Source organism: Pyxicephalus adspersus, chromosome Z (assembly GCF_032062135.1).
Source record: "Pyxicephalus adspersus chromosome Z, UCB_Pads_2.0, whole genome shotgun sequence".
Taxonomy (NCBI): Eukaryota; Metazoa; Chordata; class Amphibia; order Anura; family Pyxicephalidae; genus Pyxicephalus; species Pyxicephalus adspersus.
In genome coordinates, this window is record NC_092871.1 from 42,077,868 (window position 1) to 42,105,492 (window position 27,625).

The 27,625-nt window shown below is 36.0% G+C and overlaps 1 protein-coding gene and 1 long non-coding RNA gene across 3 annotated transcripts in view; both read left to right on the forward strand.

The window, feature by feature from the left end:
- The window catches only part of LOC140344058 (uncharacterized), a 13,542-nt gene extending 10,969 nt beyond the window's left edge, over positions 1–2,573 (forward strand). Inside the window, exon 4 of the long non-coding RNA XR_011923472.1 lies at positions 35–2,573. This is a non-coding gene — a long non-coding RNA (uncharacterized lncRNA). The remainder of the gene's footprint in view (positions 1–34) is intronic.
- Positions 2,574–10,948: 8,375 nt separating this feature from the next.
- On the forward strand, positions 10,949–26,157 carry ZC4H2 (zinc finger C4H2-type containing). Of its 2 annotated transcripts, XM_072430775.1 has the most exons (5): positions 10,965–11,142; positions 18,032–18,203; positions 23,650–23,822; positions 24,097–24,259; positions 25,103–26,157. In XM_072430775.1, the coding sequence occupies exons 1-5, from the start codon at positions 11,090–11,092 to the stop codon at positions 25,214–25,216; spliced, it is 675 nt and encodes a 224-aa protein (XP_072286876.1). In that variant the 5' UTR covers positions 10,965–11,089; the 3' UTR covers positions 25,217–26,157. The 2 variants fall into 2 exon arrangements, with proteins under 2 accessions (XP_072286877.1, XP_072286876.1); XM_072430776.1 differs by lacking the exon at positions 24,097–24,259 and having other exon boundaries at positions 10,949–11,142.
- The last annotated feature ends 1,468 nt before the right edge of the window (positions 26,158–27,625 follow it).

Below are 27,625 nucleotides of genomic sequence, written 5' to 3' on the forward strand. Positions count from 1 at the left end.
GTACTAAACGGGCATCTTTATTAAATAGCAAGAGGTATCAAACACTGAAATATCTGTATTTTTGGTATTGTAGGAGAGAACTTTTTCTGTACCAAATGGTCTTCTTTGGCAAATAGCAGGAAGTATCAAACACTGAAATATTTGTATTTTTTATGGTAGGACAGCCATTTTTTTGTCCCAAACAGGCGTCTTTGGTAAACAGCAAGAGGTATCAAAGACTGAATACTCTGTATTTTTGTTATTGTAGGGGAGAAATTTTTCTGTACCAAACAGGAATCTTTAGTAAATAGCAAGAGGTATCAAACACTGAAATATGTGAATTTTTGTTATTGTAGGAGAGAAAACTTTCTGTACCAAGCGGGCTTTTTTAGTAAATAGCAAGAGGTATCAAACACTGAAATATCTGTATTTTTTTTTATAGTAGGACAGAAATTTTTCTGTACTGAACGGTCTTCTTAGGTAAATAGCAGGAAGTATCACACACTGAAATATTTGTATTTTTTTTATAGTAGGACAAAAATGTAATTGTACCAAACAGTCTTCTTTGGTAAACAGCAAGATATCCAACACTGAAATATCTGTATTTTTTTTTTTTATTGTAGGACAGAAATTTTTCTGTACAAAATGGTCTTTTTTGGTAAATAGCAAGAGGAATCAAACACTGAAATATCTGTATTTTTGGTATTGTAGGAGAGAAATTTTTCTGTACCAAGCTGGCTTTTTTAGTAAATGGCAAGAGGGATAAAACACTGAAATATCTGTATTTTTTTTATAGTAGCACTGAAATTTTTCTGTACCAAAGGGTCTTCTTTGGTGAATAGCAAGAGGTATCAAAGACTGAAATATATGTTTTTTTATAGTAGGACAGAAATTTTTCTGTACCAAATGGTCATCTTTGGCAAATAGAAGGAAGTATCATACACTGAAATATCTGTATTTTTATGGTAGGACAGCCATTTTTCTGTACCATATGGGCTTCTTTGGTAAATAGCAGGAAGTATCACACACTGAAATATTTGTATTTTTTATTTATAGTAGGACAAAAATGTATTTGTACCAGTCTTCTTTGGTAAACAGCAAGATATCAAACACTGAAATATCTGTATTTTTTTTTATTGTAGGACAGAAATCTTGCTGTACAAAACGGTCTTTTTTGGTAAATAGCAAGAGGAATCAAACACTGAAATATCTGTATTTTTGTTATTGCAGGAGAGAAATTTTTCTGTACCAAGCGGGCTTTTTTAGTAAATAGCAAGAGGTATCAAACACTGGAATATCTGTAGTTTTGTTATTTTAGGAGAGAAGTTTTTCTGTACCAAGCAGGCTTTTTTGGTAAATAGCAAGAGGCATCAAACCCTGAAATATCTGTATTTTTTTTTATAGTAGGACAGAAATATTTCTGTACCAAACGGTCTTCTTTGGTGAATAGCAAGAGGTATCAAAGACTGAAATATCTGTATTTTTCTATGGTAGGACAGAAATTTTTCTGTACCAAATGGGCTTCTTTGATAAACAGCAGGAAGTATCACACACTGAAATATCTGTATTTTTTTATAGTAGGACAGAAATTTAATTGTACCTAACAGTCTTCTTTGGTAAATAGCAAGAGGTATCAAACACCGAACTATCTGTTTTTTTTATAGTAGGACAGAAATATTTTAGTACAAAATGGTCTTTTTTGGTAAATAGCAAAAGGTATCAAACACTGAAATATCTGTAATTTTTTTTAGTAAGACAGACATTTTTCTGTACCAAACAGGCTTCTTTGGTAAACAGCAAGAAGTATCAAACCCTGAAATATATGTATTTTTGTTATTGTAGGAGAGAGGTTTTTCTGTACCAAGCCGGCTTTTTTAGTAAATAGCAAGAGGTATCAAACACTCAAATATCTTTATTTTTTTTTATAGTAGAACTAAAATTTTTCTGTACCAAACAGTCTTCTTTGGTGAATAGCAAGAGGTATCAAACACTGAAATATCTGTATTTTTTATAGTACGACAGACATTTTTCTGTACCAAACAGGCTTCTTTGGTAAACAGCAAGAGATATCAAACACTGAAATATATGTATTTTTTTAATAGTAGGACAGAAATTTTTCTGTACCAAACGGGCTTTTTTAGTAAATAGCAAGAGGTATCAAACACTGAAATATCTGTATTTTTTTAAAGTAGGACTGAAATTTTTCTGTACCAAATAGTCTTCTTTGGTGAATAGAAAGAAGTATCAAAGACTGAAATATCTGTTTTTTGTATAGTAGGATAGAAATTTTTCTGTACCAAATAGTCTTGTTTGTGTCTTTAGTAAATAGTATTTTTTTATAGTAGGACAGAAATCTTTCTGTACAAAATGATCTTTTTTGGTAAATAGCAAGCGATGTCAAACACTGGAATATCTGTCTTTTTTTTTATTGTAAGACAAACATTTTTCTGTACCAAACAGGCATCTTTGGTAAACAGCAAGATGTATTAAACAATGAAGTATCTGCATTTTTTTATAGTAGGACAGAAATTTTTCTGTACCAAATGGGCGTCTTTAGTAAACAGCAAGAGGTATTAAACACTGGAATATCTGTATTTTTGTTTTTGTAGGAGAGAAATGTTTCTGTACCAAGCGGGCTTTTTTGGTTAATAGCAAGAGGTATCAAACACTGAAATATCTGTATTTTATTTATAGTAGGACCGAAATTTTTCTGTACCAAACGGGCATCTTTAGTAAATAGCAAGAGGTATTAAACACTGGAATATCTGTATTTTTGTTACTTTAGGAGAAAATTTTTTCTGTACTGTTTTTTGGTAAATAGGAACAGGTAGCATGAAAACTAAAATATCTGTATATTTACAGATATACAAAAGGCTCCTAAACTGTCCCTGTCACAATCCACATCTCTCCCTGCTTCTATCCTTCACATAGAACACAAGATGGAGTGACTAACCTCTCTCAATCCCTGTAAATATGCCTGTGCTTAGATCTCTCCTGATTGGCTGCTGGGCCTTGCTGTTCATCCTGGGAGCAAATGATTTGCTCCCAGCCGGGATTCCCACTGGAAATAGTCGCCATTACCGCCCCCTGCTTTTTCCCTCCTTCGTTCGGCAAGAACACAACCTCATGGCGAATCACAAGGCCGTTCTTGCTTACGTTTGGTAAGCGAGAAAGGCCCGATTTGCCTCGATTTCGAAATTACAATCCTTGCTCGCCCATACCTACTGAACAATTACTGGTGACTTTTGTCTGAGACAGAATTTCAATATGGGACACTGGAGTAATTCTTCATCTTTGATGATTTGAAGGTTTGTTTAATATAGATTACATCATGAATTTACTCAATCATTACACTTGCCATTTATTAAGCCAATTAAGATGGTCCTCTAAGACAACTTAACAAAAGGTTATTGTTCTTAATTGCGGACTCCTACAATCAGTATCCCACAGCAACCAATCAGAATTTCCCTTGCTTAGAGATCAGAACAAAGACGATTCTGATTGGTTGCTATAGATTTTTATCACTTAAGACTTTAATAAAGCTGTTATTAAGCATGTGTAAAATAATCAAAGCCTATCATTAGTTGTTAAATATAGATACCTCAAACAGATGCCTGAAACTTTTTGGTATTCAAATAAATCATTATGTAAAGGATGCAGTGATCAGTCAAGTTGCAAAATTAATCATCTTAATCTGTCAGATCAAAAACTGTCAATAGGCATACCTGGAAATCCTATGATGTGTCTGTGACCACAAAATATCTGAAGTGAGTACTTTAACAACCAGACACATTCCCCATTGTAGAATTTCCCAGCACTCCCCCATATTTACTGTAGCGTTTGTGCCATTTTCATCACTAATAATCACTGTTCTTTCTACCCTATTATGTTTCTCTCTTAGTCTCCCTGGAGTCTGTTGCATAGCAACCATCCTGCTTCAGAGAGAAGATACCTTACACCCACCCACTGAATCAAATGCTCTAAATTTAAGCTGTGTCTTCGCATCACACTGTTCACCCCCTCATTCGTATTGTGTTGGGAATCCTGGAATTTTCTAATTATTAAGTACAAAAATCTTGCTAAATAAAGGTTAGGTGTAATGTGTATTTTTAATGTTTGCCACGCAGTCACATTTTACAGTGTACTATGTTCACATTTAATATGTGCAAAAGTTGTAACCTGTGTGGGTTACTTTGAGCAAACCTGTACTTCAGAAACCCAGTAACCCACCTGCTGGTGTTAAGTACAGGCTGTACAATGTCACCATCACGTATCTTTGTTTTATTATAAAAATCAGGATAGCCATCTTTTAAAAAATAAGCTTGCAGCTCTAAGGCCTGAGTCCTGATTTGCCCTTTCCCATATATTGTTCCACTGCTGGTCCTCCCATAGGATCTACAGCCTCAGTGGCTGATAGTAAATTGCAGGGTATAGGAAGGAGCATGCAAGAGCCTGACAGGGGTAAAAGTCAAGTTTTGCTTGATTTTAATTGTGGTGATCATGGGCCATCATAAAAAAATAAATATATATATGTTATGATTTTATATAAATCCCTTTAGTTCCCCAGCAGTAAGCCCAACTGTGACTTGGGCTTACTGCTGGGGCTGAAAGCAGTAACCCCGAGTCACACTCCGGGTAGTTAAAAAGTAAAAAATAAACACTTACCTGGTCCTGTCGGTGTCCCCCCGCCTCCTCCAGTGTGTTGCTTTCCTCTGGCTGTGTCCCCTTCCTCGATCTGTCCCCCGGCGTGTGCGCTGACGTTCCCGGTGTGTACAGTCATCGCTAGGGGCGCGGCAGGAATTTTAAATTATTTTGTATTGCATTCAATACAAAATTACTGTATTGAATGCAACACATTGACTTTTTATGTCTAAAAGAAGTACAGTATAATATAATAGTATGGGTATAAAAAAGTATGAAACACAAAATCATATGAAAGTTTATTATTAAATTTATTATTACATTTTTTAAATTTATTTAATTTAAATTATTATTTTGACTAATATATTTTACCGTAAAATAAATTTTCATGAAGGACAATGCACCGCTTTTAGACATATAAATCCAGACAGAAATGAACCGCCCAGGAGGTTAATTCGTCATCACAGGTTCATCACAGACCTGCTTCAGAATCAAGCAAACCCATGTGGCTCCTGGCAGATGGTCACTCGCACTCCAGTGCTGGCTCCTAAAGAACTGGTGTCTGCATATTTGACAGCTGGAGGCTTAAGCTGCATACACACCTGCAATTTTTCTCGTTGGAAAGGATCTTTCACGATCCTTTCCAACGAGAAAAGACTGCACGATGCATGAACGATGCTGTACATACAGCACCGTTCATGCTCTATGGAGAGGGGAGGGGGAGAGCGACGGAGCGGCACCCTGCTGCGCGCTCTCCCCTTCCCTTTCATTAGGATCGGTCCATTCGTCCGTGCATCCAGCAGGTCGGTGGTATGGTCGAAACCGACTGTACACACGGCAGATTTTCGCCCGATAATTGGCCGATACCGATTATCGGGCGAGAAAAATTTGCCGTGTGTACGCAGCTTTACTAAGCTCACTTCTGCTCCTATTCATTCTGTAGTGGGAGAAGCTTTATGTAGCAGCTCAAGAGGCAGCAGTTCCCTGGCATGAGGAAGCAGTAGAGACAACTCATTTGTGAACATAGCTTTAGATTATACTTTTGTCACTTGCAGGATCTTGCTGCAGTCCCCACTGAATTGTCTGGACTCTTCCTGAATCAGTCTTCCTTGCCACACTGTGTGTGCACTCCTAGCTAGGCTTGCACATTATTGGGCAGATGTGCACATACAGATGCAGCCCAAGGAGTAGAGGCTCTTCCATTGATGGCTGGTGATGTGACTTTGCACCAGCTACCTTGCGATTAAATAATAGTATACTGTTCCAATTGACCCTGACCTTCTTTGCCTGGAGTTTGATTACATTTTGCCTGCTGCCTACCCTGACCTTAGCTTGCCTGGTCATTCTCTGATTCAGGTGCTAGGCAGGAATCCCTGACCTCGCTTTCCGGATACCACCTTTCTCCAAACTGGAGCCTCGTGTACTACTTTCTCAGGTAAGGTGATCCTGAGAGCCACAACCTGGTCAGCTAAAAGTCTGTTGATCACTAGGGTTGCTTGCCCATCAGCCCTTGTGGGATGCTGTGGTGAAGACCAGGAGTCTCTTTGACCCTTAGAAGAGATAAAAGTTCATGTCCCAACCTGTAAAAGGCTCCCAAACACTATCCAAATCCCATTGCTCTGATAGGCAAAGCTTCACCCTTCCTGCCTCATGTGCATTCCTCCATCGGCTAGTGAGGCAGTCCATAATAGGTCAATAATATGTGCAGAAGTGTTGAAGCCTTACTTTCAAAACCAGAATTTGGGTGTAAGGGTTTGGTAGGGTGTTGCATGTCAGTGTATCTTTAGATACTTACACTTTATTCCTGCAGCATTTTATCCATCATGGGCAAGAATATAAACGGAATAAAGTGCAACCTCAACTAAAACAATGGGATTAAGAGTTCCCAAATGTAAAAGTTTCTATCTGCAAAATGCTGATTTAAGGCCTCACATCATTGCAGACAGCAATAAACATGATATGGAGGAGACCTTTGGAGCTTTTCTCAAACCCATTTGCTGAAAATGCTGCTGTGCAGACCTTCAGTTACAAATATGTGCTATTAAAGGGAAAATGTTAGAGCTGGCTATTATGTTTGTTATCATTTATTTATTCTGGTAATACATCTACTGTATGTAGAAGATAAATCCCACCTCGACAAAACATACATGAATTGGAACAAAGGAATATGGATAAAAAGTACATCACATTCACAGGGCACCCTATATTTTATTTTTACTAATCCTATAATATAGCATACAATAAACATGTATCATTCTAAAATCTGTACATCTAAGGTCACCTACCCTGTGAACTCATCCAATGTACCCAAAGTGTAATAGACATATTGGAGCATATCTTTTCACTGCACTAAACTATTCTACTATGCATCTGATTTTATCCTAACCCATCTAAACAGCTGACATGTATCACTAATGCTTGACATAAACAATGCAGTTTTCATTTATAATCATAATCACAATCGATTTAGATTGATACTTCGGATGAATTTTAAGTACGTGTATTTATTGTACCATCCATTTGTTCAATATTCAATCCATATCACAAAAAAAGGTTTTAATTACCATACAATGCTTAACCAATCAATGAAAAAAAACTGCCTTGCCCAATCAATTTTCAAGTTTCCGCCTAAAAAATCATTTGTAGCTACAATCATTTTGATCATTTGAAAATATTGTTTAGCATATGCCCAGATTAGTGGCAGGATGCATATCGGTATTCATTGATTGTGTGTATTAGCCTACACTGTACATTTATTCATAGGGGTATTGAATGCATCCTTCTGTTCTTCTTGTGCTAGTAATAACATAAAGAACACTGATGATTTTTTGTAATCCAGCAATTCTGTATGTATATAGTCTGTAGTAGGGTGATTACAAACGTATGTGTTGTTAGGTATTACAGGGTTGCAACTTCCATTATCAAATAGCTTACCAAAGCCTTTTGTGTTTTTATCAAAATGTTGCATTACTAACAAAAGATTTTGTAAATACATGTTTCTTTTTTGCTATTATCTTGTGTATTTTTAATAAATACTGAATAAATAAATATTACATATTGAAAGTAATACGCCCTGCTGTACTTGTAGAACACTTCCTAGCTGTGTGTATTCTGTACACCTGGACCGTCTGCATTTTGTATAGGTAAAGTTCAGGCCTATTCAAGTTCCAGTGATTTCCTGTGCTTGCTATTGTTTTTCTAATGGCAGGGGAAGCTGGGGATGGCTGGGAACTGCTTCCCACTGTGTAAGACAGACTTCTATTGGACCAGCATTCATTATCCTTTCTAAGACATCCAGCTAAGTTCTTCTATGCATACAATTAGAATTTGAAGAGCAACAAGCACCTGAAACTTTCCAAGTCTGTAGCAAAAAATAAAATTGTGCTACAACTTTTATAGCATGCTTAATGTGATACTTTTCAGGTAACATGCTAATATAAATTGTTTTAACATGTAAAAGTGACCATATGCAGATCTTCTGATTTACATTTACATGTGATTTATGTTTACATGTTACATAGCAGGCAAGCAGTGATCATTCAGCTGTCACAAAGATTAGACAGTACAGACATAAAAACCATGCTACCATATTATCCCCTACAACACAATGCTTGGATTAGTAATTTAGCCTGCAAACATTGTTCTGTGTATGGGTGGCATCCATGGAAATAGTGCCATGCATGCCTTTTTTTGTTCCTGGCAGAATTAAAGGGCTAAAATTTTTAAGCACTGAAATGCTAAATACAATAATTATGTGAAACTATAAAAACAAATATAATGATGTTACCAACAGCAAAATCTCTGATTCCAGCTGTCACTTTACTGCACAAGTTAAAAAATAATCATTATTACTTATAATTAACCACCTGGGCGTTTCACTGATGTCTGGATTTCTGTACCAAAAGCTGTACACAATTTTTTTTTTAAATTGTAGACCTGTAACTTACAGAAATTTGTCCGAACAAGGGTCTAGTAGATATCATGAATATAAAAAACGTTTGAAACACACAATCATGTAAAAAAAAAAAAATTACTTTTAATAAAATTAAATAAAAAACACAAAAATCAACTTAAACAAGAATACATAAATAAATCAAAAATACTGAAAATGCAATAATTCGGTATACTGTATAGTAATATATTTTTCTAAAACACGTGCCTAGTGTACAACAGTCCAACGTCACATACCTATAGACAAAACCACATAAATATATTTTGTATCATTTTGTATTGGATTGGATACAGGACTTTGTATTGAATCCAATACAAAATATTTGAATTTCCCGCTACGACCCCCATCGACGGGCGCATACACGGACATCATCACGAATCGCCGAGGGACACGTACGGGAACGCCGGGTATTCTAATTCTTTCTGAACTTCTGTACTTCCATGCAAAAAGTGTTACATTTTTGGCATGGAAATTTATTTTAGATTGTAGGCTATAATTCACCGAATTACTCAATAATTACTTATAATTCACCTAATTACCGCATAACTCACCGAAATATGTCCAAAATTTTATAAATTTATAAAATAAATTTTTTTTTTTATAAAACATAAAAAAAAAAAATCTTTAAAAAAAAAAACTTTAAAAAAAAAATAGTGTTTAATGTAATTTAATTGTACAGTAGCTTATATAATATATATATAATACGATTTCTTTGTATTGGACTCAATACAGCTTTTTTGTATTGAGGTCAATACAAAGTTATTTGAATTTCCCGCCCCGCCTTCCGCACCGACGCATGCAGCGACGTCACCGGGAAACCCCGGAGATCGTCACTGCACTCGCTGGGAGAAGACAGAAGAGGACAGACGTGTCCGGAGGAGCTGCGGGGACCGGGTAAGTATTTTCTTTCAGTTGTAATCCGATTGTCATACAATGTATGACAATCGGATTGCAATATAATGTTTGTTTACCCACCTGGGAAAAGTTCCGGTTTAACACTTTTTGAAAGTGTTTTTACCCTGAACCAAGGTCGGGTTTAACAGCCAGGTGGTTAATCACAAATATTTACATTATTTTCCAACTCTAATTTAGACTACTCAGTGACACAGGAACAAATTATTCAGCAAGTTTATAATCTGTGCGTCAACTGTAGGGTTTTATTACACAGTAATGGTATTGTAATTGTTGTGTTAGTTATGCAGGTCATGGAGAATGAATTCAACACATTTGTTATTCCTATTACAAGGAATACATCAAGGAATTACAATAGGAAACACATCTACTAAATTAGGCAGCAGGATATATTTCTTGTATGTTCAATATCAATGCAGGAAATCAAAGGAAGGGTTATTGAACTCACCTTTGCTTACTGTTTGGCCTTCAAGACCATGGAGAAGCACCTGTTTTTTTTTTTTTTTTACAAAGGTTAATAATCATAATAATAATAATAATATTATGTGACAATTAGATGCTAATCCTCTTCTGGCATCAGTTTGTTCAGCATTTTATTAGATATGGAACTCAGAGTTTGAATAAGATCAATTAAGTCCACCAAATTCAGCCAATAATAAAACTAATGGTTGCTCAATAAATAAATTGCATTATTTCATATTCTTTAGATGTCAATGTGAGCCAAATGTGACTTAAAAAGACCTTAAACTTGATGCCAGACTGATCCCAATACAAGCAATTTCTCTAAATTTGAATCCCAGTAACCTTATATCTAAAGCATTAACAGCAGTGTATTTTTAGGGTTCTATATATTATTGTTATCACCAAACTTTACCCATTTTTCATATTGGAAATAATTTAAAAATATGTATAAAAACGTGATATTTAAATAGAATGTAAAAAAAATAAAAAAAAACGTTGTAGGGTATGTTGTAATCTTCTAGCAGTCTTGAATATAGATTATTATATTTTTCTTTCTTTTGGTAAGTAGACTAAATGCAAATCTAGCAGTCTGTTAGCTTGTTGAACGAGTGTAATATAAATTATTGTTGGTTGGTATTAGGTAGATATCATCATTATGTTCATAGCCCCCTCCACTACATTTCAGTTTACACTAACAAGCCATTGACAAATTGGAAGGTGCCAAGAACAAGAACAACCAAGGACAAGCATATTAAAGTTCTTCCCAGCAGGATAGCTCGCTCTCATTAGGGAAAGGAATATATTGTGATATTATGTCTGCCATTAATCTGTTCACAAAGCACTGCCCCCCCTCCGCTGGCAACCTCTCACATCATTAGCTCCGACAAATTGATGAAGACTGGGAGTTACATAGCTCTATTCTGCAGGAAGTAGATACCGGGCAGGCCACGGTGCCTTCTGGGAGATGTAGTCCTTGATGGTAAATCCTGGCCATACAGAGGCTCTACAGAAGACTTCATTTCCCAGCAACGCCTGCGGATCGTCACTTTGCCTGATCGGAGCAGTGCTTACATCTCAATCCATTGTACTGTGTAGCTGGTATTTTTCACATTCCAGTGGACTTTGTAGTGTGAAGTGCAGAGCATGGGTGATGAGCAGGAGATCATGTGTAAACTGGAGAGCATCAAGGAGATCAGGTATGTGCAATTCATGCAAACTGGCTGCATTCTGTACACTATTGTTATGGAGAATCCAGCTGGAAAAAAGATCAGATCGGTGATCGGAGACAATGATCACTACTGATCATTGTGTATAGAGCGATTGGAGATCACACGAGCTTCACAATTTGGGTGGTCGAGCAGATGATGCCCCAGCATGTTGATGTGAAGCTGGTGCAGTCCAGCCATTCCCTACAACCAATTGTCATAGAAGTGGTTCCTATTCAATACACTTCACAGGTTATTCGGTGTGGATCTTTGCACAAAAATGACTTAAATGATCTGCTGAATGACATTTTAAATGTATAAATAGTTTCTGTCTATGGAGAATCTTTGTAGGGTTCAGCAAAACAGAAGTTAATAATTACATGGATAAAGTGTGTGTGTGTAGGGGGATATCCAGAGGGGTATTCAGTGTGATACATTGTAGTTGGTGGTGAGTTCTATCCTTATTCATTCACGTGGGTGCTATACACACGCAATACATATTGGATTTCCTGTCGACCTTACAGGCTACAGCCTAAAATAAAGAAGAAAGGTTTCATTTTTTTCCTCAGGCGCTTCATACTGATTTGTTAGGATCTATCCGTATTCTGTATTTAACTATGCTGTATCCTTAAATGACATTGCTAGTATTTGTTAATATCTGGTGAATCTCCCACAATGCAGTGTAGCCTCCTATCAGTAGGTCATGCACTAAATATTACTATGCATTAGAAGTGACCAGACCGAATAGAAAGATCACCATTTTAAAAAAGCAAGCAGAACCTAGAAATTAATGAAAAAAAAGTTACCCTGGTCACAATAAAAAAACTCATTAATTTTAACCCATGTTTTTTTGTACCCATTGTTTTTTTTTTAAGTGATACACTGTTAAAGAATATGTAAACCTATGCACTAATCTTGTATGTAAGCAATGTAATTTACAGTATTTTTAAATCTGCAGCTCTCATTAAAATTCTGTCTGGTGATTCTGTCCTTGTTTAGACACTTCCTCTTTTGGGATGACAACACTGTTATCTGTTTCCCAGTCAGATCCATGTATTGTCACCTTGATGGTCACTGCAAATGGCATTTTAACACACACGCTGCAGGTATGGTCCACAGTTAGCACTATTAGGAAACCTAAGAGATGATGCAGTCACTACTGTATGAAGTCAGAAAACAGCTGCAAGAGATCAGTAGCACTTGTAACAAAGTTTAAAATATATTTTATTTTTAATAGCCAAGTTGCACAGTGCTTTTGCAAACCAAATATCATTCAGTTATGGTTTCTCTCTGTTTTAAGCCGACCTCCAGGCTAACAGTCAAATTGCCAAGTTTTTTTTTCTTAATGTTTACTGTTTTGCCTGCCAAATTCTTTTTATTGCTGTAAAGATAGTTTTGTTTTACATACATCTACCACACTGCACTACAAGCAAGTTTTTTTCCTCCTGTCCGCTGAGCATTGCATATCGCATGTGTTTCAGTGCAGAAACTTCAAACATGCCAACGCTCCAGACCTTGCCAATACACTGCAGTTCAACAAACTAAGGGCAGGTTCAGATCTACCTTGGGATTGAAAGATCCCCACAGCTCCTAGTGGCTGGCACCCTGCCAGCCCCCTGGTCATGTGCACATTTGATAGTTGGCAGCAGTGAGCGGTACTGTTCCACTCACTGCTGCCCCCATTTATTCTCTACTGGGCTGCCCTGGGGAGAAACTACATGCAACAGGTCAACGGTGGAAGCAGAAACCACACCACAACCTTATGACTAGTGTGAAAAAGGTGTTAAGGTAGGTTCAAACTTACCACAGGATCAAGTGATCACACATGGCTCCTGGTGGCTGGCACCTTACTAGCCTCCCGATAGTTTGCACTGCTTCATAGATTTGACAGAAGCTGGCAGTGAACAGTTCTGTAGCGCTTACTGCCACCTCCATTAATTTTTATATGAGGTTGCTGCGGAAAGAAGCTACTTGTAGCGTCTCCTCCTAGCAAGCAGTTCACTGGAATGAGGAAATGGTAAACACAGCACAACCATACTGCCACAGCAGCATGCACATTTTTTCTGTGTATTGTAGTGCTATTAACCTAATGCTTCCTGACTCTAAGCTATCTTCTGGGTGTCCCTACCTTTTTATAAATGGAATTAGTCACTGGATATCTCAGCCATTGAGACTTTCTATGTAATTACAAATTGCATTCATGAAATGGCAGGAATAAACCCTCAGAGCACAGGAACCAAAAGCATTGAGCTAACAGTTACCACCAGGGCTGCAGAGTCAGAATTGGAAGCAAATATTGTGTACCTGGAATTGGCAAAAATATTCTAAATCCAGGTTACCACTGTACTCCCTGCAGTTTTAGGGGAGGGCAATACAATTGTTAGTCTAATTACTACTTGCTTACATCCCATTATCTTTTCTAGTTTTATATTATTGGACAGGAAATTTCAAAGTAGTGTTTCTTTTTAAAATATTCAATACACGTTTAACCTTTTAAAACTTTTGGGTGACGTAGTGATGTTGTATTATTCAGAAGTTTATTTCATTTTCAGACCTCCTTGGAAATCGGCAGGTAAACGAGGCAATATTTCATCCAGTATGATGAAAATTTGATGATACAGAAGAGATCTATATGATCCTAAACATCTTAAGAATGTTTTAATATGGAAATATTAGCTGTTCAAAAAATGTATATTTGTTTGTGTAATGACTTGTCATTTTCTTTACATGCTAATGATGTATCAGACAGATAGTAACAACATTACCCTACCCTACCCTACCTATTTGGTTGATTAGTAAGTTTTTGTACAAAATATTGTTGCAGTTTTTTTGGAACATATAGCATCTGAAAAAAGTTAGAGAAAAAAATTCTATTTATAGTTAGCCAATGAAAGATATCCTAATAGCCATGTTCTGATTGCTCAGCCACTGTCATAATATATCTTTAACTTTTCACTGCCCATTAGCACAAGTACATGCATGAAGTTTAATTGTAAAATGTATACGGAACAAATATGGCCAGTTGATATTTTTAAAGTTTGACTTTCATGTTGATTCCCCAGAGTGTGTCTAAATCACAAAACTGATTCTCTTGTGACAGTGTTTTCAGCAGCTTTACTGAATTGGCAATATATACTTGATGTAACTTACTACCGTAGGAAATGCTCTAAAACCTCTTCAGTGTTTCCATATGTGTGGCTATAAATCTTTTTTAAATGCTATGTAAATTTCGCTCCTGCAGAAACCAGTAACAAATTTGCATAGTTACCAAGAGCATCTATGTGGCAATATTGCTGTTTATCATCTATGAAATAATGTAATATGACATGGCCTCAGGCTCGCTCTGTGTTCTCAACGTAGCTGCAGTCTGTTTTTAATTGTTATTGCTATGCACATTATTAAATTAAAATAAACCCTCCAGGACAGAAATTTGGGAGCTGCCATTACTAATACAGGCTTAAGGAGACTTACCCTCCTCCTGTCTTCACTATTTAATGAACGTAATTTACTAAAACTTGATTACCTACACATTGATGGTGAACAAACAACCAAAGCCTATACCAATGTGTTTTACTGTGTCAGTAAAATAAAGATTTTTTTCCCCAAGGCCAGTTACATTGTGCTATCCACTACTTTCCCGACACATGTAATGTTCAATGTAAACATGATGAGGTGGAATGGGTATCACCATGTGTATAAGTGGATATGCTGGTTTATGTGATTAAATTGAATCATTTAATACCATCCCAGCTTTATTTTTATCAGATCTTTAAGCTCTTCACTTGAGCCAAGCAATGCTTATCTGCATAGATAAGGGGCCTATCTTTTGACAGCTGTGATATTGTAGGAAAAGTGATTTCATGGTGCTTTGAGGAAAGTCTGTTTTTGGGAAGTAATGGAAGACACACAGACATCAATTCTTCGAAAGTAGAAGGACCATGGTTGATTACCATTTACATTTTAGTTTAATGCAACTATTTAGTTGGGGGGGGGGGGACTGTTCCCTATATTAGAAGCAATACTACATTATAGTGGGTTGTACCTGTTGTAATTTTTGAAAGCGGTCATTTCAGAAACAATTTTCTAGTAAACAAATAGTTGTCAGTGTTCTCCCCAGAAATTTTTTTCAGCTGGTTGGGGGGAAGCTGTAGCGGTAAAAAAAAGTGGGTGGGGTAAGACACAGCAAGAATAATTCTCCTAGTTATTTATGCCAAAGGTGTCCAGTAACTCCTATACTTTGTTCTAACTTTATTAACAATATTACATATTAAGCATTAGCCTGGCTTGTTAGAATGTACAATTTTTTATTTTTTTTAAATTATGTCCCAACAGTCCAGTGCTGTGTATTTTAATCCAACTGCCTAGTGTTCCGTGTTTTAATAGTGTAATCCCTTGAATGTTTTGTGTGATCAATGTGGTGTAACAATTAGGTTTAGTAGATTAATAGACAATTAGGCAGTAAAAAAACTGCCATTTAGGCCTCCTGAGTGACTACTTGGCAACTACTAGGTACCTGGGACTGGTAACAGACTGGGCTTTTTCAGGCCTAGCAGTTTTTCAAGCAGCAGTGATTCCTGGGGAGGGGTAAACGCAGCAAATTCAACCTTACTGTCAGTGTGAATTTAGCCTAACTTCAGATATCACCTCCTAGCGTTAGATCTAGATAACACAATAGCTTGCTCAGCTTCCCTCTTCTTTCCGATGCTCACCGTTCCATCATTCCTGATCTCATTACACATGAGACTGAGCCATTTTTCTACAATATGTGAAAGCCCCTGATGATTTTTTTCCCAATGTTGGGCATTGGCAAAAGGAGCAGCTCACAGCCACCTGGGATATGTAACACAAATACCCCAGGAGGGTGCTGATTTACCTTACAGTCTTTACCACCATGGCAGTAAAGGCGGAGGGGAAATGTCCCCCCCCTCCAAAAAAAAAAAAAAAAAAAAAAAAAACATTTTTCTATTATATAAAAGTGGGGTGTTGCTTTAGGAGCATCATGCATGTGATAACAGATGGGGAAGGACAGCCAGCCCCCCCCCCTTATCACTGCCCATATTCTAAGGGCAAAAAAAAACTGCCTGTGAAATTTATTCACCCACAGTGTGATAGCTGTGTGTGTAAGGTCTGCTTGTCAAATTCTTCAGCCTAACAATTCACCGTGTTCAATCGTTCATATTTCCAAAATTGTTGGTTGTAATGACTTGAAAATGTTAGAGTACACAGGGGATGCTCATAACTAGTAATACCCCAAATTTCTTTAAATAATTTCAAGATATGGGGATCACGAGTTTAAAAACCTGTGGAAATTGAACATTTGGGTTGCTGTTTTATAGGAAAGTGCACTAGGAGCCCAGGGGCCCTTACATAGCAATATTGGGGTGGGGCCCCTAAATTTTCTACCTACCTTTCACAAAACAACAATTGTAATACTATGCTACCCTTCCTGCTTGACTGTACCCTTCCAGTATGATGCTTTGTCCATAGTAATCAAATTTTGGTGGGGGGTTAACTAAAGGTGTACATTTGATTTTGTACACCCCACCATTCTAGGGAAATTGGGATTCAAAGGAGAGAAGCAGACAAGGTAACATAGTATGACGGTTTTAGATTAGTGACAGGTAGGTATTATCCCCCCTAGAGTTCTTATTCTGTTCGTATTTCCATGCAATAAGCATTAATTTTTTTTGTATGGAAATTCATTTTACATTGTAGGCCTATAATTCCTAGGCATAACTCACTGAAATATGTCAAATATTTAATACATTTAATAATAAACTTTAAATAAAAAAAACACAAAAATCTGATTAAGAAATATATAAAAAACTGTAATATAACTGTACAGTAGCATGTACATTTTATATATATATATATATATATATATATATATATATAATATTTAAAGATTTCTTTGTATTAGACTCAATACAGCTATTTTGTATTGAATCCAATACAAAATGAATTGAATTTTCCCATCGCTCCTCCCACCCACACCGACGCATGCACCAACATCATTGAGAAACCCCGGAGATTGTCTCCGCACGCGCCAGAAGGAGATAGAAGAAAAAAGACATGTCAAGAGGAGCTGCAGGGACCAGCAGGCGGCCGGGGACAACAACAGATCAAGGTGAGTGTTTTTCTTTAATTTTTTAAGTGACCCCGAGTGTGACTCGGGATTACCTCTTTTTGCATGGTAAATCCACCCCAAGTCACACTCAGGATTACCGCTAGGGGGGTTGGTTTAGGGGCCCCATTCCAATGCTCCTTTCTATGTAAGTGGCCCTGGGGGTCCCCAATTTGCATTTTCATTTAAGGACTCCTAGGTGCACTTGCTTTTAATAATGCACTCCCAATGTTGTATTTTAGGTTTTTACAATTTTGATCCCCATATCTTGAACGCCCACATACATACATACGCCCACTCAGGCGGATACATTGTTACACAATGTTTTGGGGTTTTTTTTCTTTCTAAAGCAGGAGCTATGAGATGCAGGAGAGACAGCTTGTGTCAAGATCCCATTTTATCTGTGCAGTGCTCTTCGCCCTCTTGTCTCTTTTCAGCAATCAGTTCTTATCATTTGAGAATGGAGCAGCCTCTCCATTGTCCCAGTTGTCCACTCAGAGGATTGGAGCTGCTGATAAAAACCAGACGGGAGGCCCGCCCACCAAAAATGGGCTGGGGAGAATTGTGGGTTGTGAATAAGAATATTGTATTAGAAGATACAATGTAGGGCATTGTATTAGAAGCAGCAGTAGAGAGGAAATTGCTGTGACTGGTCAAACTTTGTAGAAATGAATATCAATAAAATTATAATTTATTTGATTACTTATAGATTAAAATTACGATGTCTGATTACTATACTCATGTTGGTACTTTCAGAAACAAGACACTTCAGATGGAGAAGATCAAGGCCAGACTGAAAGCTGAGTTTGAGTCCTTGGAGTCTGAAGAGAGACATCTAAAAGAGTACAAACAAGAAATGGACCTTTTACTTCAGGAGAAGATGGCTCATGTGGAAGAGCTGAGACTTATTCATGCTGACATTAATGTGGTATGTATTACAGTCCTTATTCCAAAAACAGCTGAAGTGTCAGTCTATATATGTGAGGTTTGGTCACTAGGGTACCTAGATCTCAGTAGCTTAGCTCTCATTGTGGTAGTTTAGATGATGGATACCTGGAACAATGCAAGCACCACCTAAAACAATCCAACAAAACTGGTTGTAGATATAAGTACCAGTCACATGTTTTTGAACAATTGTGCAATCTTAACATATCTGCAAGCAAAGCTAACCAAAAGCGTTGGCAAGTTTTTGATATGAATTTTCAGTTTTCCATGTCCTTTATGTAGGCACCTTTCTGACTGGATCAGATCAAGACCAGGAGGTACAAATTAGATCAAGCTAAGTAATTAACCCATTGAATTTATTCTTGGTATTAGACAGCTATTGTCTTGTGGACTGCCAGAATATTGTTGGGAACAATAGCTTATTTATACTACCTCAGTGATGGTGTTTCTGCAAATAATTTTCAGTATTGACAAACAAGTAAAAAGTACCAATTCTACCAAATTGTACCTAGTGTATAGGTTAACAACAGACTGAAACAGTGGATAAATAGAATAGGCACATACAATTTTTGCCAGCCAGCCAAATAACGTGGATGAAGACTGTTTCGCTGAATGTCTAAATTTTAGTTTAGGTTCACCCTGTTTTCCTAATTCAAAAAAGGGGGTGTTTCAGGATCTGATATTCAGTCAGCCAACTTTCAATGTCATCATTAATCATAAAGTCTACATATTCTTGTTCAAAATCAAAATACTATTATCTATATTTTGGCCACTACGCCATATGTTTGACAGCCTAAAATTTGCAGGCTAAGCAATCAGCTGTCATACAAATTGATTACAATTATTTCCCTAATTGGACTTTAACTCTGTCGCTAATATTGACATACATTTAGCATGCAATACATTTTTCAACAAACTCTGTGTCTCTGAGTCACTGTGTCCTAATTCATTCCTCAAACTTCACAGCAGAAATATCAAAGTAATTTTAATCGTTATTTCAAAGTCATTCTTGTGAGCAGCTCAGCTCACTCTCACTATTTTACTTCTCCTACTCCCTAAGTGCCAGCTCTATATTAATATTAGAGATTAGCCTGATGGCCTGATGCAGCAGTTTGAACTGTGCTGAGAAAGATAAATTGACTTAATGACTTCAGTTTCTTTTTTTTTTTAATGTAAGGATAAAATACAGGGATTATTTTTAAAGTGTACCTAAGCTTAACATTTTTACTTTACATAGAAGGGTAAACAACCCTTCTAAATGAAGTAATAATGTTATTTTTTTTTTTAATGTAACAACCTTTTTTTTTTAAAAAAAAAAAAAAAAGTTGCAGCACAACCCCTTTAAGTCTTCATCGCCGCAGCAATCAAACCTTGGGAGCGCAGAGCCTCCCGGGATACCTACGTCATTCCCGGGGAGGCTGTGGCTGGTCTCAGGCATGCGCTGAAGGTGCATTTTTTCCACAAAGATGAAAGAGATGCCGATCTCATGCATGTGCAGTGATATTGGCTCTCTTTTTTTTTTTTTTCTCCTTCACATTGGCTACGTCACCCGATCTTGCACCTGTGTAGTGCAAGATCGGGTGACGTAGCAGGAAGACAAGAAGATGGTGGAATAGAAGATAAAGGATGGCGGTGCCCTGCGCTGGGATGAAGAGGAATATCAGGATTACGCAGGACTGGATCGTAAGAAGGAACAGCACCATCGAGGGATCTGTGGGAGAAAAGGTAAGTGTAATTTTTTTGTTTTTAGCTTAGTTCTCCTTTAAGCTTATTTACTGCATATTAAAAATCTATAAATACTGCAATATGTATTGCCTGTCCACAATAGCTACAGTTAGTCCTGTTAACTTTAGAGCAAACCTACTGGTCCTTTGATGTAATTTAAACTTTATTCAGTTTCTCATAACTCTTCATTCAGTGTCTCCAATAATATGTTCGGTCCCTAGCATGGATGACCTTCAAAAAATAACTCAAAGGTGGATTGATAGATTAAAGAAACATGTCCATGAATCAATAAACCTTAAACAAATACAACTTCAAGCCTAAAGGAAAATTGTTTCAGGGAAAAAGAGAGGGAGTCATGCCCATCTAATTCTAGCAATTGATATATGACTCCCTCTGGATCAATACTTGCCTGCTGCTGTAATATGTTTACATAAGTCTGAATAACCATCCCATAAATATCTGGCTTAATTGTAACACTGTAACATATTATCTGATTTGTGGAAGTACCAAATTCGTCAGTACTTATCACAGAAAATTAAAAAATCTTAATTAATTGGACACTTTGTATTTAATAAGCAGTCAATACATTTAAATGCAAGGATTGCTGTAAAGCAAAGTTGTGTGACATTACATTTGTATTTTGAAAATAAATGCAAAATTGCAGCCATGGAGTTGTAGAGTTGTGATGACTTGAATGAAGTGTTTTGTACCTGTGTACTTGTAGCAGTCTTTTTTTAATTAAATTTCTGGATCAGAATACCTGACACTTCTATACTTAGGACTGTCTGTCTCTCGGGAAAAAAAACCTGGGAACTGACCAAGCCACATTGCAGAAATACATTATACAATACAGAAATGATTGATGACTTACTAAGAAGAGCTCAAGATTGTACCTTATTTTTCACCATGTGAAAAAGAATAGAAAACATTTTATTAAGTTTCTACATTCCTTGTAAAGTTTTTTTTCTTAATTAACAAAAAATGACATTACATGCTGGGCCAACATGCAGTGGGCAGTAGAGCAATGCCAAAAACAAATCTATGTATAGAAATTATATGGATGCTATGAAAAATGTTTTTACGTTAGAGCTGAGTGGGGAAAAAAGTTGGAAGCTGGCACGTGGCACCTACAGTGCAATATTTTTTTACTTCCTTATTTTTTACAGAGCAAATGCAGCCCATTGGTGTGAAACTCAACAATAGAAAACAAGGCTTTTTGTTTTGTACATGCTACAATTGCATTCAAAATGTGCTAACTGTAACTGCACTAGTAAGGGATTTAGATAGAACTTAAGCTGCGTACACACGTGCAATAATTATCGTTCGTCCGATAATCGTTAATATAACTGACGCCGATGAACAAGGATTATCGCTGGAAATGAACGACCATCCCGGCGGATCTGATTCGGCGACGATCGTTCGCTATCTATTGTGTGTACGATCGTTCAGTGATTGTGGAGGGTTCTGTAGTACACTTTCTCCTTTACATGTAAGTTTATATGTCTAAAAGCAGTTATAATAATTATATTATAATAATTATTATCATAATATAATAGTATGAATATACTAAAGTTTGAAACACAAAATCATGTCAAAATAATAAATTAAATACATTTAAAAAAAAATGAATTTAATAATAAACTTTGACATGATTTTGTGTTTCAAACTTTATTATACTCATACTATTATATTATACTGTAAAAAAAAACTTTCTTGAAATACAATAAACTGCTTTTAGACATAGAAATTCATTGTATTGCATTCAATACAGGTAATTTGTATTGAATGCAATACAAAATAATTTGAAATTCTCACCGTGCCCCTAGCGATGGCTGTACGCTCCAACGTCAATGGGAACTCCCAGGGAACGTCAGTGCACTCGCCGGGGCACAGATTGAGGAGGAGGACGTGGCCAGAGGATGGCAGGAGCCTGGAGGACACCGATGGGACCAGGTAAGTGTTTGTTTTTTACTTTTTTAACTACCCCTAGTGTGACTCGGGGTTACTGCTTTCAGCTTGTTTTTTTTACAAGCGATGGGGTTACCGCTGGGAAGGTTAAAGCTCTCCAAGGCTGGAGAGGATACAATTTCATCAGTCAAGCTGTGTGATCCTGCAAACCTGAAATGGATTTTCTAAAAGTAATCTGCCATTTGTTAGCAAATATTTTCAATCCTGGACGAGATCTGTTCCAGGTTTGCTGGATCACCCAGCTTCACTGTTGAAAGGCCCTATGTGTCAATCAGACACATCAGACTATTTTTAACCTTACAAAAGAAAATTCCGACTTTTAAGCCAATAACAACAATTAGTATCGTGTATATTCAAAATATATACACGATACTAATATATTTATTTAAAATCATATCAAACATAAAAACAATAACATTTAATAATTTCATCTCTAAAAATCACATAAAATCTTCACCAAGAATGGTGTACAAATATCAGATAAATAGAAATATTTGAGCGCTGAGGTGTTTTCTGTAATTTTGAGGGAGGAGGAGAGCTAACAGAGTATATGCAAGTGTATACTGTATTTTATGAAATAAAAAAAGACATATTGGGAATATTTTAATAATATCTAATGGTGATAAATGTGTAAACCTTCCAGATCTCCCAAGGAAGTGGATGATTATGCCGTGAAACGTGTATAGAACTATTTATGTTTATCTGAAATTGTACACCATTTTTAGAGATGGAATGAATAAATGTTATTGTTTTAATGTTACCTTTTGATGTGATTTTAAATATATGGATATATTTTGAATATACCCATAATGCCATTAGTTGTTACTGCCTTAAAAGTCCCAATTTGCTTTTGTATGTTTATCTGAATTGGATTAATCAAAGGACATGGCAGTTGTTAAGGTAGTAACCAGGAGGAAGACCAAATTTTCTAATTTTAACCCTGTTTTATCTAATTAACCATTGTGCTCATTTAAGAGCATTAAGACCTGCTCATATTCTTTTTCTAAAGTTTTTATACATGTGTATTGTCTTATCTCTGTGTCCTTTTTTTTGAAAAAAAAGAACAAATTCTAAACCCTTCCTATTTGGAACTGATATTTTTCCAGGGATGCTGTTCAAGAGAAATAGATAATAGAAGTGAACATAAAACACCTAGTACACGAATAACTTTCTGTAATGATATTGGCAAATTCAATTCATAATAATTCACAGGAATCATATGCACATTTAATGCTGCAGGAGTTGGCACCATTGTCTTTTAGATGGCATGTTTTTAACATAGAAATCAATCATACAGATTAGGTTACTGACTATATTCCACTATGTATCAAAATTTACATGAAGACCAGGTATTGGCCCTAAACATAGGATTTAAAGAAAATAAATGTTTAAATAAAGAAAACCTTTAGAAGAACACTGTACTGTAAATAAAGGGATCCACAAGATATTTAACAATATCTTATGAACAATATAAAACACATAAAAACACATAAGATAGATGTCACAGATTCAAACTATTTTCAGTCCTAATTCTCATTGGATTAATAAGTGCTGTACCAGGAGTTAATTAAATTGTGACTAAATCTATGTAAAACGCAAGTTATCTTTTCAATCATTGTAACGTATTTTAACTTTTGAATTCCAATTTTCAAGGTAAATGTGAATTAATTAATTAGATAAAGCACAAGCCTACATATTTGACTTGTTACTGATTGGTGTTCTTTTCTCATTTGTAGATGGAAAACACAATCAAACAGTCAGAAAATGACTTAAACAAACTTTTGGAGTCTACACGTCGCCTACATGAGGAATACAAACCTTTGAAGGAGCACGTAGATGCACTAAGAATGACTCTAGGATTACAGAGACTTCCGGACCTGTGTGAAGAGGAGGAAAAGCTGTCCTTGGAGTAAGTTACCCAAATTTCAACCTTTATTCTTTGATGGCATTTATACTTGCTTCTAATTTTTCCTTACATGTATGCAATATGTACAATATGATTGACAAGATTCTGTTGAGATAAAGTCTTGTTTTTTAGGTACTGCTACAACACATCAATAATCCTACTTATCCATGATACAGCTGAGGGACTAGGAAAACTTATTTTAAATGACTGTTTTCATGACTTATTTTTTATTTAAGTAGATCGTTTTTAAACATTTGCAGTTTTTGTCTTGTTTTAGCTATTTTGAAAAACAGAAAGCTGAATGGCAAACAGAGCCCCAGGAACCACCTATACCAGAGTCCCTTGCAGCAGCAGCCGCAGCAGCACAACAACTACAAGTAGCCAGAAAGCAGGACACCCGACAGACAGCCACCTTCCGGCAACAACCACCTCCTATGAAGGTAACGTTTGTTTACTCCTGTTTAGTTTTTCTCTTACCTTTACAATGTCCTTCAAGCTAGTCATTTGACAGATGGGGCTCTTATCTTCAGATTTTTTTCCCCGCTGATGGGTGGATCTTAGTGATGTAGCAAGTGGAATTGATGTCTTAGTTGTTGTATGCATCATTACACTGTGCATACAGGGTGCCCTGTCAACACCCCTTCAGGATGCAAATTCATGATACCCTGCACTCGCAATATGTCTTCAGTCTTATAGTTTCAATGGTGTTGATATTAGTTTAACTCTTAGAAGGCTGAAGACATAATTTAATAAAAAATATAATTACTGTAGGTTAAAGCTCTTGATTGAAGATGAGCTGCTTTTGAGTTTTGCATTTGGCAGTGATAAAAGTAAATATTCATTCAATAAAGATATGCCCTAATCCTCCAATGTTGTTTAAAAATTGTAATATTTTAAAATACAGCCTAGTATTCCAGACTCTTACACAGTCTGTTCTACTTAGACATAGACACTGGACAAGAAGAGGTCTGCATATATATAAAACAGAAATGAGAAAATAAAAAACAAGCAAAGAAAAGGAATCAATATAACTATATATATATATATATATTTATATATATTTATTTTTTGAGGTATATAGGTATAGGTCCTGTGAAAAAAAAAAAAAAATATATATATATATATATATATATATATATATATATATATATATATATATGTATATATACCGTCTTGAGGCATGTTTTCTCATTCAAGTACTGTTTTGTCCCTTGTTTTTCCCTGTTTAAATTTTTTCACTTTTCTGTCTTTTAAAATTACACTTTTTATACTTTTCTTTCTAGGCCTGTTTGTCTTGCCACCAGCAGATACACCGCAATGCACCCATCTGTCCACTTTGCAAAGCAAAAAGTCGGTCTCGGAATCCTAAGAAGCCAAAACGGAAACAAGATGAATAGAATGACCTGATCCCTGCCTCGAGCCTAAATACTCCTTTTCTCTGATTTCCCCCTAGTACTAATGTAACTGTGATTGCCCCAATTCTAGTGCAATCTTGAAATGAATGTGTGGTGTTTTTCTATTTTTTGTGATGTAAGCACAATGGGGCTTGTTTCGTTATGATGGCACAGTTGCAGTGTAAACCAAGCTGCTAATTCAAACCAAATTACCATGGCTGCTGTTTTGCTGTAACTTTGCTATAATCATACATTCCCAGTGTTTGTTGTAACCTTTTTGTTAGAGAAAAACAAAAATGAAATTATTGAAGTTTTGGTGCTATTTTCGCTTTTTTTGCTCTTTGAACAAAGCATTCCATTGCTATCAGAGGATATCTGTGCTATTACAGAATACAAAAGACCACTACAAATAAATATTTACCAGCATTGCAGTCACAAGCCTCTAGGAAGCAAATGGGTCAGTTAAATAAAATTGAGACTGTTCATAGAAAATGCATTGTGTGCTTACTGTATGTGTATGAAAATGGTTTTATGTGTCCTGGATAAGGTAAAACTAGTACCAGTTAGTCACATTCAAAGGGGTATGTTTTTTTTTTTATTAAAAATGCTCCCTTTACACATGGATGATTAGTGAAATGTAATAAATGTTATAGAACAAGCCCCGGTTAATGTAACATCTGCTTTCAATAAAAAAAAAGGTTTAATGATTGGATAAATGTAAAAATATAGCTTTAATTATTCACAAACTAATTTCTTATTTAACAAAAAAATGAGAAGGCAGCACTAAGATCTGCCAAATGGATTTTTTTTGTTGCCTACTGTAAACGCAAATCTGATTGGCTGGTATTTTACTAAAGTTTTGTTAAATATTGATGCTTTTCACACACTGCCTAACAAAAAAAATGGTAAAAGTTATAAAAATAAAAAAAATACTTCATCCTGGAGCCTTCTCTCACAGTAAACCTTTTCTTCTGCTAGTTCTTCATGGTCTTTTAGGTTTTATGAGCCAGCAAATCCAGCCCATGCCCTCTAAATCCAGGCTGTTGTTGGTGCTGTAAAGATCCCCCCTTCCATTTTCATTGTAGTATCTAAATTTTTCATTCATGTTTGTACAATGCAAAAACATTAGGGCCAAGTTCAGTATTTTCACAAACAGTATTAGTATTTACTAAAATTTACCAACAACATATAAGTATATTCTGTTGGAAATATAAAGAAAAATATATGCATTCTGTGGCCAATATGAGGCATACTTGTTTTTAGTATTTGTAAAGGAATCCAGGTGGTAAGTTTTAGTACTGAGGTAACATTATGACATTGAAATAATGGCCTGTGTTAAGAAACAATTCGCCACAACATTACAACCAATGATACTTTAAAAAAAATACACAGTATGTGCATATTTAATAATAATTTTTAGAATATCAAGACCTTTTATTTGTTTTACTTGAATCAGAATAACGTATTATTGAAAAAACTTACTACTAAATGTCTCACAAATATTGTGACTTTAGGGATTTAGGTGTTTGCTGGATGAAAACAAAACTGAGAAAAAAAAAATAGATTCACATGAATGAGGCATAATTAATGTTTTCAATCTTTTCATATTGAACACATTAAAACACTTTGTATTTTAAAGCATTTATTGATTTTGAAAAAAAATTAACAGAAATAGCCTAATAGCAGTATGAAATTACAAGTATAAAAGTTCTTTGTCATCAAGACAAAATAAAGAGAAGTTACAACAATAATAAAGACATAACAAATGTACATAATGATCCAGCAAAATAGGCATTTGTAATTTGTGATTAATTAAAAAAAAAACAAAAAAACCCGGAATGATTCTCATGAATCAGACCTACAAATAGATGTGAACGTAAATGTTATTATTGGGTTATTGAGATAATAAACCTATCCAACAAATGTGGAGATTATGTATGTACAGCCAAATTTTACTTTTAAGTTTTGGGAAACATGGAAGATTGAAGTTCCATCAAGGGAGATTCACATTTGATATTGATGAATACCCACTTTACAGTTTTTTTCTAATATTAGCAGTTTGTAGTACTCCACAACTATGTAGTGCTCATAAATCGTTATGTGAGCAAGCGTTTCACCTCCAACATTGTACCCTGAAGGAAAAATGTTTACAGCCCTCTAATGCAGTGGTCACCAAACTTTTTGGTCCCCCAGACCACTAAGATTACTGGCGCCTGACCACGCATGCGTTGGGAGCCAGATGTGACTCAAAGGGGGAGAAACCTCCCCCATAGTGTTGTCATGATGGCATAACCCCGCCCACTCTCCCGCCGCAGATCTGAGCCTTTGATGGGAGAGTGGGTGGGTTGTCTCCAGAGACACAGTCCGCCCACTTCCCTGAGCCAGGGATTTGTACGGGGGACATTGTCCGCG

Bases quoted from the DNA above. Each gene is read 5' to 3' on its own strand.
- ZC4H2 (XM_072430775.1), top strand. From the start codon at position 11,090: ATGGGTGATGAGCAGGAGATCATGTGTAAACTGGAGAGCATCAAGGAG. The intron at 11,143-18,031 runs GTATGTGCAATT...TGGTACTTTCAG, and splicing joins GAGAGCATCAAGGAGATCAG to AAACAAGACACTTCAGATGG. The intron at 18,204-23,649 runs GTATGTATTACA...TCTCATTTGTAG, and splicing joins TTCATGCTGACATTAATGTG to ATGGAAAACACAATCAAACA.